At 35.2% G+C, this 21,801-nt stretch overlaps 1 protein-coding gene across 2 annotated transcripts; it reads right to left on the bottom strand.

The window, feature by feature from the left end:
- Positions 1-95: 95 nt before the first annotated feature.
- LOC123530571 (uncharacterized) lies at positions 96-12,058 on the bottom strand. Of its 2 annotated transcripts, none has more exons than XM_053551696.1 (7): positions 11,879-12,058; positions 10,495-10,565; positions 9,583-9,726; positions 6,876-6,941; positions 6,401-6,445; positions 3,881-3,940; positions 96-2,552 (listed from the first exon to the last, which is right to left on the bottom strand). In XM_053551696.1, exons 1-7 carry the CDS (start codon positions 12,040-12,042, stop codon positions 2,305-2,307), a joined length of 798 nt encoding a protein of 265 aa, XP_053407671.1. In that variant the 5' UTR covers positions 12,043-12,058; the 3' UTR covers positions 96-2,304. The 2 variants fall into 2 exon arrangements, with proteins under 2 accessions (XP_053407671.1, XP_053407672.1); XM_053551697.1 differs by lacking the exon at positions 11,879-12,058 and adding an exon at positions 11,530-11,644.
- Positions 12,059-21,801: the final 9,743 nt, after the last annotated feature.

Here is a 21,801-nt window from a genome sequence, read left to right as displayed (position 1 = left end):
AGGCCTTCACATGGTTTATTGTCCAATTTACCATGGTTCAGAGTTCAGATGCGAAGGAACTGAACTATGGGGACATTAGTCCGAGCTGTTAAATACCGAAGCATCTGAGCGATGAACCGTGTTAAATTATATGATAAATCACAAGAAGTCATTGATATTTTTCATTCTGACATGCTCATTGAAATATTCTAATAAATATTAGGCTGGTATTCATTTACCTAAGGAGTAATGAATCAGACGTCATGCAGCAATTTGAGGTCATAATGCTCGCGTATCGGTCCACACGTCAACCGAGCTTGATTTCCTTCTTTGCTTAACTGGGAATCAAATACAGCCATGTAAGAATAAATAAGAAATCAAGGCCTTCGAGTTATCTATCGTCTAGTTTACCACAGTATAAAGTTCAGACGTGAAGGAATTTAACCACGAGGCGTTAGCCAGAGTTGTTAAAAACAAAAGCTTCTAAACGATGAACCATGGTAATTTAGACAGTAAGCCGCAAGAAGGCCTCGATTGTTTTCATTCTGACATGCTCAATGACATGTTTTAATAAATATTATTCTGGACTTCATTTACCCGAGGAGTAATGTATTGGACGCCGTGCGGGATTTTGATGTCATAATCAAAGTCATAATGCTCTCTAACCTGTCCACTTGTCAACCTTTGTTAATCCCATTATATACCAAGCTTGATTTCCTTCTCTGTTTAACTGGAAATCAAATCCAGCCATGTTAGAATGAAAATTACAAAAACAAAATATGGAACTACTTAAAAAGCTGTTCATTAAAACAATAGAAAATGCACTAATTTACAAAAAAAAATTGATGGCAATTCAGTGTCAGAATGTAAACTAGAAGGTGTTTTTGTCACAAAAACATACGTCTCACCCAGGTACACCTGTCCCACTGTCAGCTATTTTCTGCAGTTAAGCGTAATGTGTCAGTGATATGCACAACTAGGCTCGGTACTGATCACTAAAGTTTTGTTGAAATTCGGCCAGCAGTTTGACTTGTGAAAACCGGAAAGATTTTTCTACTTTCATTTCTGAAGGCCATTTTGTGCAGTTTTTTTCAGTTCAGGTGGCCATTTTTTGCAGCGAAGCTAAACATGCTGGCGACATGCAAAACTACGCTTGGTACAGATCACTCTTGAGAAGCTTCTTCAAAATCAGCAGTTTAGCCAGACAAGATTTGTCTTTTTTCGCTCTGGTGGCCATTTTGTGCTGTGAAGTGGAATGTGCCGGTAACCATCTTCTGCAACGTAGCAGAACATCTAGGCTTGGAACTGATCACTTCTATAACTAGAGGTATCACTAAAGGTGATGAATGTACCCCCCGCATGCACCATTGACACAGGACATTGCAATTTGACGCACACAAGACTGCATAACTATGTGGACTGTATACAGTATAGTAACACAAAACAAAGTCCCATAACTTGCACCATGCACAACTAGGGTTGGTACTGATCACTTGTGTGAAGTTTCATTAAATTGTGTGCAAGAGTTCGGAAGATTAGGCGCGCACAAGACTGCATATGCAGACTGTATGTAAATAGTATGTTAACAAGAAACAAAGTCCCACAACTCTGCAATTTTTGTCGTTGAAAGAACCTAACATGCCCCATGCACAACTACTGTTGTAACTGATCACTTGTGTGAAGTTTCATTAAATTGTGTCAAGTGGATGAGGAGAGATGGTGCGCACAAGATTCTGTCTATGTATATAGTATAGTAACAAAAAACAAAGTCCCATAACTCTGCAATTTCTTTTTCTGAAAGAACCTAACATGCCCCATGCACAACTACTGTTGTTACTGATCACTTGTGTGAAGTTTCATTAAATTGTGCCAAGGGGATGAGGAGAGATGGTGCGCACAAGATTGTATCTACGGACAGATAGACAGACAGACAGACAACCTGAAACCAGTATACCCCCCTTACAACTTTGTTGTCAGGGGGTAAAAATATAATCTGAAAAGTAGATCCCTTGGAAGCAACAACAACAATGCAGACCCGGTTCGATCGAGTCTGTTCATGTGCAGTAATGGAAAATACAGAACTGCCCACTCCCCTAGCATCGGCTTAAGCAGTATTCAATCTTCAAATGTAAATGTAAATGAGTTGAAATCAATGGTCTTGAAAGACTGAAAAATATAATAACACTGAGATGAAGTTTCCTCGAAATCCAGCCAGCAGTTTGACTTGTTAAAGCCGAACAAGCTTAATGCAAAGACAGACAGACAAAAGGACAGACAGACAGAAAAGGCAAAAACAATATGTCTCCCTCCTGTATGAAGACATAATTAATTCTCATTCCACAGCAGAAGATTCTGCTCTAAGGCTTTGTTTAAGTTTTCTTGTAAAACTTTTCCCTTAAGTTCAAACAAAATCTTTTCTTGTTCCATTGTAGCTTGCAGCATATCCCTTTTAATTTTAAATATGGCTGCCTCCTGGTCTCTTCTCTGCTCAAGAAGAAGGATCTCAGCCTGGGCCCTTTTCTTCTCAAGCTCATATAACTCGTCCACGACGACTTTCCTTCTCTTGCTTTTTCCTGTAATTAGTAAATTTAAGGAGATCTTGAATCATAGGAACAACAGGTTTAATGTAAAAGCAGGATCAAACAAAGCTACATTACACAGTTAGAAAATACTCTAAACAAGGCAGTCTGAAAGACAGCTATATCCCTGATGCTGTTATGTACAGTAAAAAGGTTGACAGTAGTGTGTGGAAGCACTAACATTGTTAAATGTATTTTATAGAGATCTTGACCTTGAGCCGGCATGACTGACTAATGGGTTTTGCATGCATGTATGTACGCCCTCATGCAAACACACAGACAGGAGTAAATCGATATGTCTCCCACACCACTGTGTGGTAGGAGACATAATAACAACTTGGTGATCTTGATCTTCTGCATAATGGACCCAGCCTTTGCACATACTTTGTATGCTGGACAATGTTTACGAAGCTTTTAGGCAAATGAAATGTTTGGAGATGTCATACATTGTATACAGAAATTCTTGACATCAGTCGAGCAGATGGACACAGCGTAATCACAATTTCCTGCACACCTGACTGGCCTGTCCAGTGACTTTACCCATGTCAGCAAAACCCATCTGGCACCCACAATGCCAAATGACTCTCATGCTGTTAATGACAACTAGCAATTTACGCACTGAATATGTAACATACGAAAACAAGAGCGCTGCCAAGCGGGGCAATATACGCCCGAAGGGTTACATCAAAGGATGGGACAAAATCTAAAGAATTTGACTGTAGAACTCCAAAGGACAGGAACAACAAAATGAAGAAATCCCCCTAAAAATTCTTACTCCACAAAAACATTCTTACCAGGTAAAGTCACGTCAAAATACATCTCTGTGGTCTTAGTTTTTCCCTATGGCCAATAATAAAAAGGTTTCAAAATAAGCTATTTATAGTAAATAAATGGGAATTAATTAAAACAAGAGCTGTCACTAATGGTGACAAATGCCCCCGCAGCACCTTGACCTTTGACCTGGTGACCCCTAAGTCAGTATGTGTGGTGTACTCAATAAGTACTATCAGCATGTGAAGTTTGAAGGTCCTGGGTGAAGTGGCTCGCGAGTAAAGTGCCTTCATGCAAAAAGTTAACGTTGTGACGAACGAACGAACTAACTAACAAAGGAACGGACGAAAACTAATATGCCTCCCTTCGGGGGCATAAAAAGTTATTGTAAGAGAACAAAAAAGGGATCTGCCAGATATTATAAATTATATAAGCATATTTCATCAACATTACAGCACCTTAACCAAATAAGTGGTCAAATGCTGCATTATGTCAAAATATGGATACACTTCTTGTACGCTACTAGTACATGTATATAAATTTTAACTTACCGTTAATAACTGCGTAACTTTCACTATTTGCCATACTTGATTGCAATCTACATGCTGAACCTACAAAATCAATATTACATAAGATTAATGGAACTAGAATGCAGTTGATTTAACATTATGTTAACTGATGCTACATTCAACAAGAGGGTCATTGGCCCTGAAGTGCCCACCTGTATACAAGAGTTCAAGTGTGTTTGTACAGTGACTGGGAAACCCATGAGACATGAGCCATAGTCACATAAAAATAAAAAATGTCACATAAGTTTTAAGGCCGATGAGCCCTGTGTCACATGGCTAAATTGTAATATATGCAAAAGGATGAAACTATTTAATAGTGCAAATCTTATGTAAAGAAATGTAACCAACTGATTCTGCCTTTGTGACCAGTGTAGATCATGATCAGCCTGCACATCCTTGCAGTCTGATCATGATCTACACTGTTTGCCATTCAGTCAGTATATTTTGGTAAGCACACCTTTTCACAGTTAATGGTACTGTCCAAAATGAAAGATGGATGAGCTCATTGTGGAAATTTAGCACGGTATGGGTTAAGAATGTTATCCAGTGTATGATTAGAGCATTGTTCGAAAGACTTACATTTATTATCAGTGGTATAAAGCAGTACTGTTCAGTTTTACCAGGAAAGTAGAGTAAACTATCTCTGAATTACCCAGTATCAAATGTAAACTGCTTTGAACTTTATTGGCATTAAAGCTGCGAAGCTGTTACAGTTGTACACTTGTATTTAATTAAGAGCTTCTTTAATCTGAAGTAAATACATACTACAGTGCCAATTCCTAGTACCAAAGTCACAACTGTCCTATAGAAATTTCTGAATGTGACATAATTTTTTTTGATGTCTCATAATTTATTGTGTAGGATGGGCCATTGTCCCATGGACAAAAATTATTTCCCAGTCACTGTTTGTATAACCTGGTAATGGTACAAGTACAAATTTACATTTCTTCTATGTAAGCTTATACAGACGAGAATTTTTACATGACTTTACAATTTCCCAAATTATACATATAGGGAAAAGTGACCACACTCTAGCAGGAATATGGCTTGTCATCTGATCATGAGGAACATTTATGCCAAGTAATTATAAAATCCCTTAATGAATGGCACAGTTATGGACCCGACACGAAACATATCCAGTTAACCTTTAACTTCTAAATATGACACTGACCTTTAAGCTAGGGGTCTGTGTCTTATACATGACACATTGTCTCATTATGGTAAACATTTATACCAAGTTGTTTCAAAATCCCTTCATGGATGGCAGTTATGGACCAGACACAAAACAGACCATGTTAACCTTTGACGTCTAAGTGTGTCCTTGACCTTGGAGCTAGGGGTCTGGGTCTTGCACATGACACATCGTCTCATTGGGGGGAACAATTATGCAAAGTTATTTTTTTAAAAATCCCTTTATGAATGGAAGATGTATAGTACGGACAAAAATTTACCTGAAGCACACACTCGACAGACAGAGGCCTATTGCTCTGGAAAACATGATAGAATATGGATGGTCCAGGAAACGAAACACAATCTTATGTTGATACAAATCGTGTGCAAGTATGGTTCAAATCTAATCATAAATGAAAATGCTACTATGCAGACAAGACCAAACCAGCTTTTTTTTGGCCTTTTCAGGGACCGTATCTCTAGAATCCATAAAATAATATGGTTGGTTCAACAAAAGAACTGTGATCATAGTTAATATCAAATTATAAATTAAATCATTATCGTGCATACAAGACCAAATTATCAAATTTTTGTTCTTTCACAGGCTTTAACTCTGGACCCATTGATGACTGGTTCAAGAAAGAAAGTTTGGTAAAATCAAATCATTACTAAAACCACCAAAAATTTTGACAGACGGACGACAGACATGAAGTGGTCACAACACCTTTGGCTCAGGTGAGCTAAAAATGTTAAAACAAACAACTTAACATTCAATGGTGGGGACAATGGTCGAATAGTTTTATCACTTTGCACTATCAGAGCAAAATATTACAGGTGCGAATCACGACAGGTCTCATGTGACGAGTGCCTTTGAGCGAATCACTTTTGTCAAGATTGCCTAAACTTCTAAGCTATTTTAATTAGTTTGGGTTTTAGAACAGCATGTCTCTGTCTCTTACCAGTTTAAACAAAAAACAGCAATGATAAATACTTCTTCAATCTAACCTTATTTAATATTAAAATAATTAATTTTCTTTCATATATTCTAAAAGTGCTCATCAATCAGTTGAATGCAGTCAAAACTGGCTGGAATGGACACCATGCCTGTTCATATCCGATGTATCATGGAAAAGTGTGCAGGCTCAATCAAACCGAGCCTGCAACATTTTCATTTCTGTCATGTTGAGTGACCTGTGAAGTTTTCACTTTTCTCTATTTTTTTAAGTCAACAGAAATTTGTTTAAATGAACAATTGTACCAAAATGTTAAAGTATCAAATTATACAGTTTCATCAAAGCTAGATATATAAGATTATATATAATTTTTACAAACCATTTACATCACCCTTCTCTGGCATCCCTGAGGTCGCTGCCGGTTCTGTAATTCATAACAAAATAAAATCTAATAATAAGGCTTTTGTTGAAACAAGTAAGATGAAGGCTTGAATAAAATTATTATTTGTTAATATGTTTTTAAAATTATTTCCGACAAAGCACTAGTATCCTTCAAAATTCCTTGCTAGTCACTTTCTACTTCCAAACCTCAATAGACACAATATTGGGAATATTAGCAGTGGTCATAGCACTTTAACACCATTCCATGATAGAATCAGTCACGTGTCACTGTACACCTTTTGCTAGTTTTGCTTATGAAATGGTACAGAGTTGGTCTATGAAAATATTTATCAATTTTCTTGGTGACAGAAACCTGAACTGAGATTCTCACAACCGTTATGAAACTCCTTTCACATTGCGCTTGTACATTAAATGCATTTATCAGCTTAAAATACTTTTACTATAACTCAAACCTGTAGGATCTTGTGCGGTGTCTGTGGAACTCTGTCCTGATGTTGCGGTCTTTGAACATTCTGTAACTATCAAAATATTTTTTGTTTATTAGTGTCATCCAACTAAAAATGTCAGACAAGTTAAATTTTGTGACACCTACATGCTTTTAACAGCATTACTTTTCATTTCATAGATTTTAATGACAAGCACCAGGCAGGTAGGCAATGGTTTACTATTATCTAAATAGACCGGTCGCTGAAAGGATTTGAGCCTTCAAGCTACCCATTGTTGAACATGTTGCATGTGGGTGGTTTTCAAAATAATGAAGCTTTTTCTTCTCTCTCACCTTACTTTAATTCAGTTCAGCTTTAGAATTTGTTTTGGAGCAAATTATATCCAAATCAATGTAATCAATAAGTGTGTGCAATTTTATCTTGATGGCTCAAGCAGTTTTAAAGTTATATCAAATTATATAGCCAATTTTGTCCCCTGTGCACCCAAAAAAGTGTGACATTTTACATGAAGTATAGTTTTCAACTGTGGTTTACTTTTTAAAATCATGCTTTATTGTTACAGCTTTGACTTTTTTTATGTAACTTAAACTCTGCGCATTTAAATAAAATACTTCTTTTTCATTACATACATCTTATTGTTACCAAGATTTCACATCTTGTGATGGAACCCCCTTCACAAAAAATAGTGGAAAAAATACTAAATTAAAATGTTAAACACTACAATTTACTTTTCTAAAGTCTTAATGTTTTTCTAAGATCTTTATCCTTTCAGCTGTGAAGACACAGTATGATTTATTTCTTTAATAAATCAACTTTCTCAGAAACTTGATGAATTTCTATACACCTAAAAATGTCCCCTGTGCACCTTTTCAGTTGTTAAGTGTCAGATTTCTTTTATTCTTTAAGTAAAATGGGATTTTACTTTATTTTCCTTGAAAGGGAGTTACAATAGATACAAAAGCAGCGTTCAACTTCACATATTACAGACTGTTAAATATTCACAAAGCCAAAAGTGATGTCCCCTGTGCACCCTTTTTTTACATATATCAATTATCATAGCATTCCAGTAATTTGTGGTGGAAGTTCTATATTCTTAGCAGTGTGAATGCAAAATTTAGGCATTACTTGATAATTTAGCATTACATAAGAAACCCTGGACAATTTAAAATTCATTGTTTGCATTTTTTTCTGAAGTTGCCAGTTTTCAAGTTTAAAAGTGAAAACATCAATTTTATTGCATCTTAAGCTCTTAAGTTTACCTACGTATGTAAATGTTCACTAGTAAATATTGTGTAGTTAAAAGAATTTTACTTACCATTAACATATTCTATGAATAAATATTTTGACACAATTTGTCCCCTGTGCACCCTTTTTAGTAAAATTAAAAAGTATGTATGAATTTTACTATTCCGTTTTATCATGCATGGCATTTTGTCATTTTTCTACTCTGAATAAGCAGTGCATGTAAACTAAATGATTTCAATGTGTTAGTTATGCTTAAAGTCACTTATTTTTCATTTAAAGCATTACATTCTGTTGAATTTTCATGTTTTTGTAGTGAAAATGTTCGATTTTGTTGTTATTTTGTGGAATAAACTAATTTTTTAATAGCATTTGTCTAAAGTTGATTACCATTAGTCTTTTTATGAATAGAAAACTAATAATGGATGAATATTACACAATCTTCAGTATGTGTCCCCTGTGCATCTGTAAAATAACTCAATTTTGAGTTGACAATTCTAGAAATTAGAATTACTGGACATTCTTGAAATTTTGCATGTGGTTTATAAACATGCAAAATGTGAGAAAAAAATATGTTTTATAATTATATGTTAGTTATATTGCATTCAGCAACAACTTTTCTAGGTAAAGTTTTATTTTCATGTCAGATTTGTGCAGAAAGGGTGATTTTAAAAACCAATGTCCACAAACATATGATTAAATAAGTTTCAGACCATACACATACACCCATTACATATCATTTATGTTGAAAAAAATACTGTTATACATATTTCCTTGTCATAAAACCATGCAACATTTTTCACCCATCTTACTGGAAATTCACTGAACTTTAGAATTAAAGGCTGAAATATTTTCTGATTAGCATTTCTCAACACTTTCCTAAAGTTATTTCCTTCAACTTTGAAGTATTTGCTATCATAAAAAATAGGTGACCACCATAAAAAATGAGTTTGAATTTTTAACCCCTATGTCACACTTTTGCTTCATTATTTTGAAAACCACCCATGTATTTATTTGAAACCTAAAACTTTGTTATGGTCATTTATATTGATGCTTTTTTCATGACTCACATTTTATGACTTGAATGATTTACAGATTTTATATATTATGGACATTTATACTTGTGTAATACTGATTTTGTAGGTTCAGCATGTAGCTGGCAGTCAAGTACACTTAATAATGAACTAAATGTATAATTCATTGTGGCAGTGATATGTACAGCATTCATGAATCTATAGGATGTCAGACTACACACTAAGTTCCCAAATCCTTATGAAAAATAGGTGTAAATGTGTCATATGCACAGAACTACCAAATTCTCAGAAACATGCTTGTACTAATTAATACCCGAAAAACAAATGCTGTTAGATCATATTTTTAAGAATAAATTATTTTCATACATATTTGGTTACAGACTTAGGCAGTTACAACATTTTCTTTTATGAAATGAAATAACTATGATTCATAATACCAGTGCTTGATGTATCCAATCCACCAATGATTCCTCCCAACTGTGGCTTATCCCTAATCCCGTCTAAAACCATATCCTCGCATTGAGTCAACTTAAGGTTGGGTCCACCACCTGTCTTCTTCTTATCACTGTCTTTTTCTTTTGCTAAATTCATTTAATACAAATATAATTATGCTTAATTAAGTCACTATGAATTGTCGCAACCTAAACAGGGATATAAACCAGCTGTTTTTATTGAGGGGCTCAGACTGTCAAAAATAAATGTTTAACATCAGTTATATCAGCATTTTCTCCAATAATTTAGGGGCCCAGTCAGAAATCTAGGGGCCCATGGGCCCCTGCTAATTTGTATCCCTGCCTAATGTTGCTATAGTACAGCAGTCTTTCATTCAGAACAAGGAATATATACATGTTCAATACATCCTTCAACTCTGTTGGAGGAAACAAAACTATGTATAAATTGTGTCTTTTAATTCGAGACAAGACTTAGAGGGTATACATGCAGACACACACACACACATGTACATGTTCCTGTGCAAATGGTTGTACCTGTATTTTAAGTGTACCACCAGCTACCTATATCAATGAAATATGTGCAAATGCATTTTTTTGAGAAAAGGCAAAAATATTTATAAATTTGCAGAAATGATGACAAAGCCTATGCTTTTACATTGCCAAATGCTTCTTGATTATATGTACATGTACTTTTAGCTATCTGCTTACTGGTTACATCAGGTAAAAATTGAAAACTTAGCTTTTCCTAAAATTAGTAATTGTAAGTTTAATATAAAACAAAGTTATGTAAAATGCAACTAAAGGTAACATCTAACTTGTGAATAAACTTGTTTTTATAATATAATTATAGTAATTTGTATAAAAGTAATAATGATAAATATATATAACTTTCCATACCTCGTTGCTTAACATTAGCATACATCCTTCTTATCTGCTCCACAGTCCTAGTACACTGGGTAATACCAGAACTGAAATGTGACAGAACATTAATTTTGAATACATTAAAAATACAAGTGTTGGCCACTGACGGTCTGTCAACAGCAATACTACTGAATATAATATCTGCACCGTGAGAAAACCAATTTAACACAGTGTCATCTGCAACCAGCATATATGGCTCCAGACCAGTTTGAGCATCCGCACATTCTGGTCAGGATCCATGCTGTTCACTAACGGTTTCTCTAATTGCAATACACTTTAACAGTTTAAAAGCGAACAGCATGGATCCAGACCAGACTGCGTGGACTCACTTTGTTGGTTTTCTTGTGGTGCGGCTCATACATTATATTGTTCTCATACAAGATCAGGAGTCTCAGAGATAATCCTGTGGTTTATTTCTGTTGTCTATTTGATGAGCATGTGCACTTGTTATTTCGACACGTAAGTGGTTATAGATATTCAATGTTTGCTATTTCCCACACTCAGATTTTAAAAAGTTCTTAAAAGTACCTGCTAAATACAAATAACGATGATTTTGCATTAAAGCTGCTTATTAATCTGGCCTGGCTACAGGCAAGATACCAATTCATTTTCTTATCATTTTCTCTTGTATATTCTGAGTTGGGGTTCTTGGCTTATATCATCAACTCTGGTAAATTCTTGTTATGGCTTGTACCTGATACGGTATTACCTCATGATATACTGTCAACTGATTATCACATACATTGCAATAATATATTTCTCCTGTGGAAACCGTTAAAACTTGACCCGGTGAAAGGTCAGTCTACAGGATTCAGGAGATACTGAAACCAGATATGGGTAAAATTAATGTATACAAAATGTGAATAGCCTTAGGATTACCTCTAGTAAACAAAAGATACGGTCTGAATACAGACTACTTTTCCCATACCCCACCAACTTTCGTATAAAAAACGCTGATCATTTGGACAGGAAAAAAGAAAAAGTCATGCATCAATACGTTTTAACCCTTACCAAAAATGTTGATTGATGTTAACAAATCAATTAGAATGTTTTCATCCATTTTTCAATGAAATAAATCTGATTTTCGTAGCAACTAAATTTGATAAACATTTTTCAAGAAAATGGCGTGACTGCATAAGGGGAAATAACTTTAGTGCAACTAAAAATAGTAAGATAAAGGGTTTATGTTTACGTAATGCCGTATGCATACCGATAGCCTATGGCATGCTCTCTGCTCTTTTTTCATGCAACTTATCAATAAAATAGATTTTTAGATCGTGCTAACTGCACAGACATTTTCGATATCGATATATGAATCTAATCAATGTATGAGTCAGAAAAGGGCATATAGCATAATCACCTATTCAGCTGATCCGCGATGTCCTGCCATTTCCCTTTCTTGTCTAGGGCTCCTGTCGTAGCGCCTTTGAATTTTGCGAATAACGCTTCGTAATTTTCATTTATAAGACCAACCGCCATACAGCGTTCAGCTGAAGACCAGTTTGGAGTTCTGTCAACATTCATATTGCGAAAATTTGCAGACGAATGTTTACAAACAATACCTCCAATGTGCAGAGTACTTGTAAAATCCCTTACATCAAAGAAAATCAGTCCCAGCTGAGTTTGATTTTTAATCTCAACTGATACTGATTTTGAAATGTTTCATGAACTCAAATTTTGAACTCAAACTCAAGTGAGAAAAAAATCAATCTCAACTGAAATTGATATTGAAAAAATGATTTCAGTTTTGTGAACACGGGGCCTGAGCACTGAGCATTCTGTAAAACATTTTGCAAAACAGCAGAATATAAATGGTAAATCTCTTGTCACAAAATACATTGGGATACATTAATCTATTGTTGACAAAAATACAAGTGCACGAAACTACGCATTTCTAACCGGAAGGCGATGGTACGATGGTGAAAACGCGATGGCACGATGTTGATAACGCGATGGTACGATGGTGAAAACGCGATGGCACGATGGCGAAAACGCGATTGCACGATGGTGATAACGCGATGGCACGATGATGAAAACGCGATGGTACGATGATGAAAACGCGATGGCACGATGGTACGATGATAAAAACGCGATGGCACGATGGTACGATGGTGAAAATGCGATGGTACGTTGAGGAAAACGCGATATTACATCGATATTTCACCACCGTACCATCGCACCATCGCGATTTCATCATCGTGCCATTGCGTTTTCACCATCGTACCATCGTTGTTTCATCATCGTGCCATCGCGCCATCGTGTTTTCGTCATCATAACATCGTGCATCGCGGTTTAGTATTAAATAAAAAGTCACGATTGTCCGAACGGAACACCGTATTACAATGTGTCATTTGATATGTGGTATACTCTAGATGAAAATTGCGCACAAAAATATGAGAATGACAATGATGGTGGACTATTTATAACTTAGTTATGACTTGTACAGGAAAACTGAAAATAACCTTTGGATTGCTCATATTTATGAATTTAAAGAAAATGTTCTAAACATTAATTTAAACAAAACAAGGACATAAAATTAGGTATTGTGAACATTGAATGAAATACTACGGACAAAATATATACATGGTATTAAATAATTCATTTAAGGTGAGTATTTCCCTATTGATTTAATCTTGAATGCTGGCATGTAATAAGCATTTATTTGAAACTAATATCATTTTGTTGGGATGTAACTCGCAGGTGATGTCGTACTTTTTTCAATCGTAGAAGTTAAGCACTTAGTTGCCATTGGTTTCGAGCGATCTCATGAATGATCGGAGAAGTCATTTAAATAGCACTTTCACACTCGAATCACCACAAGTGATTTTAAAAGCTTTCAACCAGTTTGTCACACTTTTAAGTCAGAAAGGAGACCTATATAAATTAAGGAATCAAAGTGTGTAAATTAAAAGCGGTGTGTAAAGTTTGACTTATTTACTTTTGATGTAAATAAAACTTTGGTGTAGGGATATATAAAACATTTAACTTCCTATATGATTCTAACAAAATATCATTTTTAAAGATCATCTGACTGTATGATTACACTAGTATAACTTTTAGCTTTCAAGTAGAAAGCGCATGGCCATCAACACGTAATTACGTTGTATTAAAAAAATTCGTAGTTTCGGTCCCACTTCTTCTGACTTTATCCTATACCAATAATGTTTTACAAAAACAAAAATGTCTCAGCTAACTAACGTTTTCTTTAAATAAAGGGAGAAATACGAGTCATACAACATCCGCTCAACAAAGATTTTTTTCAATTTTTCAAGTATTATGTTTATTACATTAGTATACATGGGTTTTTTATTGTAACTTCTTTCGTTTCATTTGAAAGTTAAAATCGTTTATTTTAAGAATTATCGCCTGTCATATTAAAGTATAATTCAAACACTTTTAGGATTTTCTTTTATATATTTATATATAATTTTCTTTTCGATTGAAAAAATGTTTCGCAAAATGACCTACTTTTGGCTATTCCGGTTTACTCCGTCCATCTACGCCTGAAAAGGATTCCAGATTAGTATCCCTTCTTGGGATAATTCGAATGTGTTATAATGGAAATAGATTTTAGTTTTGCGTACTAACTCGGAATTTTTATGTACTAACTCGAAATTTTTACTTACTAACTCAACATTTCAAGATACGTAACTTTAGATACATATACTACCATACACTGATGTATGACTTACCCTAGCCTCCTGGGCTACTCCAGATTTCAAATTGTACCCAGGATACATACATGCATTTACATGTATAGTATGTTCCGATAGTAGGGGCTCAAACTAGGTCAAAAATCTTCAAGATATGGTAACAATAGTGGACTAAAGTAATTTCGAACATTTCCCGATCAACTTCTACGACCATGCTACTAAGGCACCAGATAATGGTCGTACTCGTAACTATACACATTCTTGTAGGCTATATCTGTATTTACTTTCCGCATTAGCTCAAACTTGGTCGAAAACTTTCCAGATTTAAACATGGTTAAGAGCGATATTTTAAAAGCAAACGTGTCGATGGTGAATCGAAATTTATAGTAATGCAATATTTCATACTTAACATACACTATGGGAAAGTAGCAAGGTCAGTTACGTTACATATGAAACACCCCTCGTATATCTAATATATGTACTGTATTTGTAAATTTGTTTTATGATGATGTGCCTGTGCATGGGTGGTAAACGCGCAATCCAATTCCCGCCGGGAATACGCTCAAAATGGTTTGCGCAACGTCCGGTGCTGGTGTTGCGCGTAAAAAAAAGAAGAAAAATTGAGGTATGTGAAGTTATGATTTTGCTTAGTATGAGACAAGAATAAATTTTCTCGAAAAAAGCAAAATACTATTCGACACAAATATGATAATACATAATATGTGTAAAATATCTCGTTTGTAATTTATGATTCGGCTCTATTGTAGAAATAATACACGTTTTTTTCTGTGTATTAACGTCTGCAGAAGCCCGCGGAAGGTCGAAGGTTGAGGTCACAAACATATCCCAAGGGCTTCTGCAGACGTTAATACACAAAACAAACGTGTATTGTCGCTATTCTTGCATAAAAACAATACACGACAACTTTATGTATTGTTTTCATATGTGATGACTTGACGATTCCGGTACATTTTTTATTCACCAGTCTTGTTGTTCTTGGAAACGGTAAACATGTTTTAAATATCCGTATCCAGGGCCCAGAAATAAACAACACTATCAAAAGCGCATCTTGAAGGTTTTTAAACGATTTTTTTATCTCTCGTTATTACAAACATAAAATTACCAATAATTGTTCATATCACTTCACAATTTGGTGCACTCGGGCACAATTTCAAGAATAATAACTTTACATTCGAGTTATATTGAGTACGGACACATTTTGGAGTACGGATGAGTACGAACGTAGTGTCAAGCTTCCAAGCTTATATAAATTCTTCGAGAAATTAGATAAAAAAATACCGACTGATACTTACCAAAATCATAAATATGATTCCTAAAAACAAAAAATCCGGGGACATAATTGACAAAAAATCATCGGGAATGGGGTTGCGCACCCGGAATGGAGTTGCTGGTATAATGTATACGCACAGGTCCATTCCCGGGGCGCAACACCATTCCCGATTATTTTTTGCCAATCTTTCCCCCAAAAGCAACATTTCATTCAGGTGCATGTAATATTCATAACTGTTTTACACGTGTTTGATCATTAGAAGCGTCACATTTCCAGAAAGAATGCACAAGAAAATTTGCATTTTTCATGATTCCATGCTTATTTGACAGCTCGAGCCAGCAGAGTTTTCGTGATAACAGAGCTGATTCTTAAATTAATAAGTTGATATTTCACACATATGATCTTAATTCATTTTTGTGTCGAACAGCATTTTGCTTTTTTTTCGAAAGCACTCGTAAATGTGTCATTATTTACAAAAACAAAAACCCACCTACCTCGATTTTGTATATATTGATGCGCAACACCAACACCGGAAGTCGCGCAATCCATTTTTAGCGTATTCCCAGTGGGAATTGGATTGCGCGTTTACCACCCGTGCTTTGGTACAAGTCAAAAAAATATTTGTTCTGTTCTATTCTAAAAGGTACAACGATAGAATATTAGTTTACCAGTCAGAAAAACGATTTAATTAATACAACAACTAATTATGAAGTTTGGTAGTAGATAATGTCACTTTTTCCTGCGGTTTAAAATTGATAAAATAATATTCGCACGTTTTGGGATCAAGGTTATTTATGTGAAAATGAAACAGATAATTTAACAAACGAAAACCACAAGATGTTATAAAACGTCGTTTGCGTGAGTAAAAGTGGCCGTTTTATTGCATGCAAATGTAATTTGAGGTGGATAATTGTCACAAAAAAAATGATACTAGGAAGTTTGAAAAAGAATATAACATTGTATTATTAGTTTTTACTTGAAAGTTTTTCGACTAAAAAGTAATGATGATATGCATTTTTAACCTAGATGCACACATAGCTGTGTCCTTTTTGCCTACCAAAGTATTTGTGTACATGCCAGATATGTAAATAAACAACTGGAGGAGTTTGTTTTACCCTTTATCATGCTGGACACGATTGATTCTGCCTTTGTGACCAGTGTAGATCATGATCAGGCTGCACATCATGGTCTGCACTGTCCGCCATTCAGTCAGTATCCTTTTGGTAAGCACCCCTTTTAACAGTAAATGGAACTGTCCAAATTGAAAGATCGACAAGTTCATCATAGAAATTTATGCATTAGCAGGTTAAAGATTAAAAGTTCTCTTGAAACGATATACCTTTCCTTTATACGACCGATTTTAGAATATGCAGATGTAATCTGGAACAACTGCACAGCATATGAAAAGGAACAACTTGACAAAATTGAAAATGAGTGTGCCAGAATCGTAACTGGAGCCACCAAGCTAGTATCACTGCATGACTTAAGACTAGTGGTGAATTGGAGGACGCTTGAAGATAGAAGGCGCGATCACAGAATTATCATGTTTTTTCAAATGTGCAGAGGCACTTCTCCTTCGTATCTGATCAGTCTCGTCCCGCCAGTCGTTAATTCAGTTTCCAACTACAGCCTTCGCAATTCCGGTGATCTCCGCTCGGTGGCTTCTCGCACTTCACAATACTTCAATTCCTTTCTTCCTTTGACTGTGCGCGAATGGAACGATCTTTCGGATGACATCAAAAATGCACCGTCGCTTAGTGTGTTAAAGAGGCGTCTTAAGGCCGACCAGCGTCAAACTCCCTCTTATTATTACTGTGGAAGTAGAAAAGCACAAATTCTTCATGCTAGACTTCGTATGAAATGCAGTGGTCTTAATTATCATTTGTTCTTACGTAATATTGTTAACTCTCCGCTTTGTCATTGCGGACAACCCGAGACCAGCTCACATTTTTTGCTTGAATGTAGACTGTATTACCTTCCTCGGCATGTAATGTTAATTTCTGTTGGTAATTTCACCCAGTCTATCACGGTTAACACCTTACTTTATGGTGATACTTCTCTGTCTGATACTGACAACAGACAAATCTTCACAGCTGTCCAACATTTATCCTTGGAAGCCATAGGTTCGCTTGACTTGTGATCTGACCCCTATACTGTTTCACACTGTCATTATCTCCAGACAACAAGACTGTTAAGTATATAAAGCTAGGAGTGGTTTGGGGCAGCTGAACATTTTCTCTACATATTTTCTTCCTTCCCTTTTCATTCTAGAGAATATAGTTCTTCTATGTACTATTTCATACTTTAACCATTATGGTTACCTAATTTTGCTAAAATATTCTAAATACTAAAAAGGCGATGTACTAATACTTTTATTTCATCTTTACCTTCCATTTCTGAGCATTTTGTTGTTTTTCCTTTTTCTTTTTGGTTTTTCATTTTGCTTTTTTTCCTTTTCATGAATAACTAAGAATGTGTTACACATTAGTTTAACAGCCATCCATAGTATTGTAAATACTATCTTTCCGGAGGTTGACTCGATAAGTATTTCAATACTTCCGTCAATATCCTATTGCTTGTGTTGTTATGTCTGTCTGTATGTGTATGAATGTATCTTGTGTAACATTTGCAATAAAATATTCTTAAACTAAAGATTAAAAGGGGCTACGTTCTTGGAACGCTTGTATTCCTTTTTGGATTACCGGGTATTGTCTCTGCTTTTTCCATTCGACAGATACATCTAAACGTCATAACTTTTCATTGCATTTGGTATACATTCTAACCAGGTATCTCTTAACGTGGTGGAACCGTAACGACATCGGCATATTACGAATGCGATTTCGGTATTTTTCGTTCTCGAAAAGTTATGTGCGCGTGAGCTACTCTACGTCCGAAAAATGTCGGTTAGTCTAATAATACTATGCAATAACACGAAAAACTACCTTAATTTAATGTTGTTTGGTTTTAGGTTGTATTACAGGATGAGTCGCGTCGTATCATTTATCAGTAGACAAAAATGTCATTGCAAAAAAAAAAAAAAATAACGATCTAGTGAAGAAGTTGTGCGTTTTCTGCATTTACTGTGATTAAATCAATATGGAATTACAGACAGCGTACGTCATTACGTCATTCACCGTTTTGATGTAGACTATAAAACAAATCGTATCCTCTGTTTCTCACAAGAGCATCAGGGAGAAGCTGTATTGATGTGGATGAACAGACAATACAGTGCGACTATATTTCCCGGGATGAGCATCAGTTACACACAACATTTCGAACTGGAGGAAGATTAGATCTTTCTCACAATGAGCTAGAATTTATAAATCCAAACACAAAAACATGTTTGACAAAAGATAATATGTAAGGGTAGATTTCTCGGAAGCACAGAGCACCATAAACACAGAGCCACGCATTTGCATAGTAGGCCCACAACAAAAAGAAGCTGTAATGGAAAAATGTATTAGACAAGTTGCTTCAAACATCCAACAAGTATATATAAATTTATGCTAACTTAGATATTGAAGGAGGGGAAGGAAATGGTAAGGGGTGAAATGGGGTCGGTGGAGGGGGGGGGGGGAGGAACCCGAAGGGAAAAGTTGAACAAGGACGAATATACAAGGGATGTCATGCCCTTTAAAAACAGTCGAACTACAACGTAAACCACAAAGCGCAGACACTCATGTACAAATGATAAACACACAACTACGGCAACTGAATAACATAGAAAAACGAACAAACAACACATAAGAAAACAGCAGGGCACCGTTATAGACTTACAAGCATACAAACGCACCCACACAAGTAGGAAAAAAACAATCAAGTACCGTCTTAGGATACGGCTGCCAAAACAAAGTGGAGTCACGAAAACTTACCAAAAGTAAAGGAGGAGGGGGATGCAAAATGTAGCGTAAATGCAAGGGAAAAGAGAGGGCAATAGGGGGAGTGAGGCGGAGGAAAAACGCTTACAAAAAACAAGAAAACATACGCAACAGACAATACAAGACAGACAAAACAACCAGTTGAAAATAGGGGCACCGCCTTGGAACGGTCTGTAACCTATATAAAGGAAACTGGGGGTTTAAATGCGTTTAGGGCATACAAACCTTAAGGTATTAAATCTTTCTTATAATCATCTTTTTAAAATGGCTGAAAAGAATGTGTCAATATTTGAAAACCTATTAAAGACGTTGTGACATTTGAAACGTATCAGTTTCGTAGCAAATAGTTTGGTAACAATACCACTAAACATGATTAGAGGACAACAGTTGATCTATCCAGTAACAAATTACATCAGGTGACTTTCCATGTAAATCACTTACACAAACTAGAAGGTCTAGACTTACAAAACAATTACTAGTATATTACAATTCTTGACGAGGTGTCTCTCAGGTATTTGGACGCAATTCCAAATAAATCGGGAACGAACGAAACAGGTACAACTGTAAATCTGAGTTCAAACTCTATTTCATGTTCAAAATGTAATGCTAAACCTTTCATCCATTGCCTGTTGACAACCCCTCTTGTAAATATTACATCTCAGAGTCTAACCTGCATGTCAGAGAATTGTGAATCAACATGCGAGTTCTTCCTCAAAAAGTCATCCTTAACAGATTCCAACCCATTTGGACAAGTCTGTGTCACTTTCAGATAGAATCGCAGACCCGTATACAAACCGGTGTCAGTGGAAATAAAGCCGTTTTAAGTTGCTTGGCGACTATTCCCCGTGTGCACAAATATGACAGATGAGATAATAGACAGCACATGCGCGTGATACAAAAAAAAATCATTAAAATATAGCAGCAGATTTACTTTAAGGAGGTTGCTACATCAGGAAATTAAACTGAAGGAATACAGAATTGCTGACAGGTCGAGAATACCGGATACACAAACTTTTACAAAGTCCCGTCACGGAAAACAGTTTCATAATTGACGGATTGCTCGAACAAAAATGTGCAAAACGTAATGTTTAGTTGATGTCTTGTGAAAATGTACTAAGACATCAACGAACTTAAGGTAGTAGAGGCGTAATAGCAATGTTTACAAAATAGCATTTGCTTGGTATTTTCTTAAAGATGACCGTGTTTCGCGCTGTTTTGCATTTTTTAACAACTTGTACCGTGCTGTTTTTTCTAAATTTTGTATAACTTAGGGTATCTACTCAAACTCAAGTAGAGACAAATTTCAAAGTGATGGCCGCTATACAAAACATTTGCAGAGAACTCATTTTACCATTAATTTTGATAAAAGAATCATCAAACTATTGGTAAACAATTATAAAACATAAAATAGAAATGTGAGTATCATTTTATCTAGGGTTCCTCAAGTAAACGGATTTAACGATACAGAGTTCTAATTTCAACATTGAAAAAATAAAGTCAAATCCTGTGTTTCTTTTGAATTTGCTTACTTCATTCAAAATAACCTTGGGCAGAGTAAAACCTACCAAAATTTTTTCCCAAGAATGTAACTAAAGAGTGAAAGCAAAAAAGGAACTTTTCCGAGATCTAAATTTTTTAAAGATGTAAAAACTCTACCCCTTCTTTTTAAAGTAGAAATTCACTTTGAACGCAAAAAAACGTTATAAAATTAATTTTATGCTGCCCAAAGATGTACTTTACAGCTAGCAAACCCCCAAAGAAAAGACGAACGCACTGACTGTTCAAGCTCTTTAATGTAACGTGCCACGGGTAAAATTACTAAAAATTAAATTTTCGATTCGTTAAAAAGCGGAAAAAAAAATTTATTTTTATTAAATTTTATATAAGGGAAAATTTTAAACGTTAACCGTCCTAATATTTCATGATATGCGTAAAAAACATATATATAGAAAATTTAACCTTTTAATAAAGAATTCATTTAAAAAAACAACAATGCAGGGTTCGGAAAAAATCGGGGTGCATTAGCATTTATAAAAATGGGCCTGATAAAAGGTTATTGCTTGACAGGTTTAAACTTTTTTACGTCACGAAAACAGCCCCCCAAATTATCAATGAAATTTAAACCCCCTGAGGGCTATAAAGAGAGAATTTCGACTCAAAATTTAAAAAAACCAAAAAAAAAAACGGGGCCCCTCAGTTGCAAAAAAAACGTGCGTAATACCGAAAAAAACTCCCGGGAAAAGATTTTAAAAAAAGTACTCCGGTGGGGGCACCACACCCCCACTTGATATCGTAGATATCACTCACTCAAAAAATTTAGATATAATCCAAGATAAAAATTTTTTCCCAAAAGAGAAAAAATTTTTAAAAAAAAGAAAGTTATATTAAAAATTTACAATACATATATATAAGAAGTCATATTCCTAATGTAATAGCATGTTTTTAAAAAGATATTAAACTT

The sequence above is a fragment of the Mercenaria mercenaria genome, chromosome 9 (genome assembly GCF_021730395.1).
Source record: "Mercenaria mercenaria strain notata chromosome 9, MADL_Memer_1, whole genome shotgun sequence".
Classification (NCBI taxonomy): domain Eukaryota; kingdom Metazoa; phylum Mollusca; class Bivalvia; order Venerida; family Veneridae; genus Mercenaria; species Mercenaria mercenaria.
The sequence above is the reverse complement of the archived record's forward strand: the minus strand, read 5'-3'. Positions and strand labels throughout refer to the sequence as shown.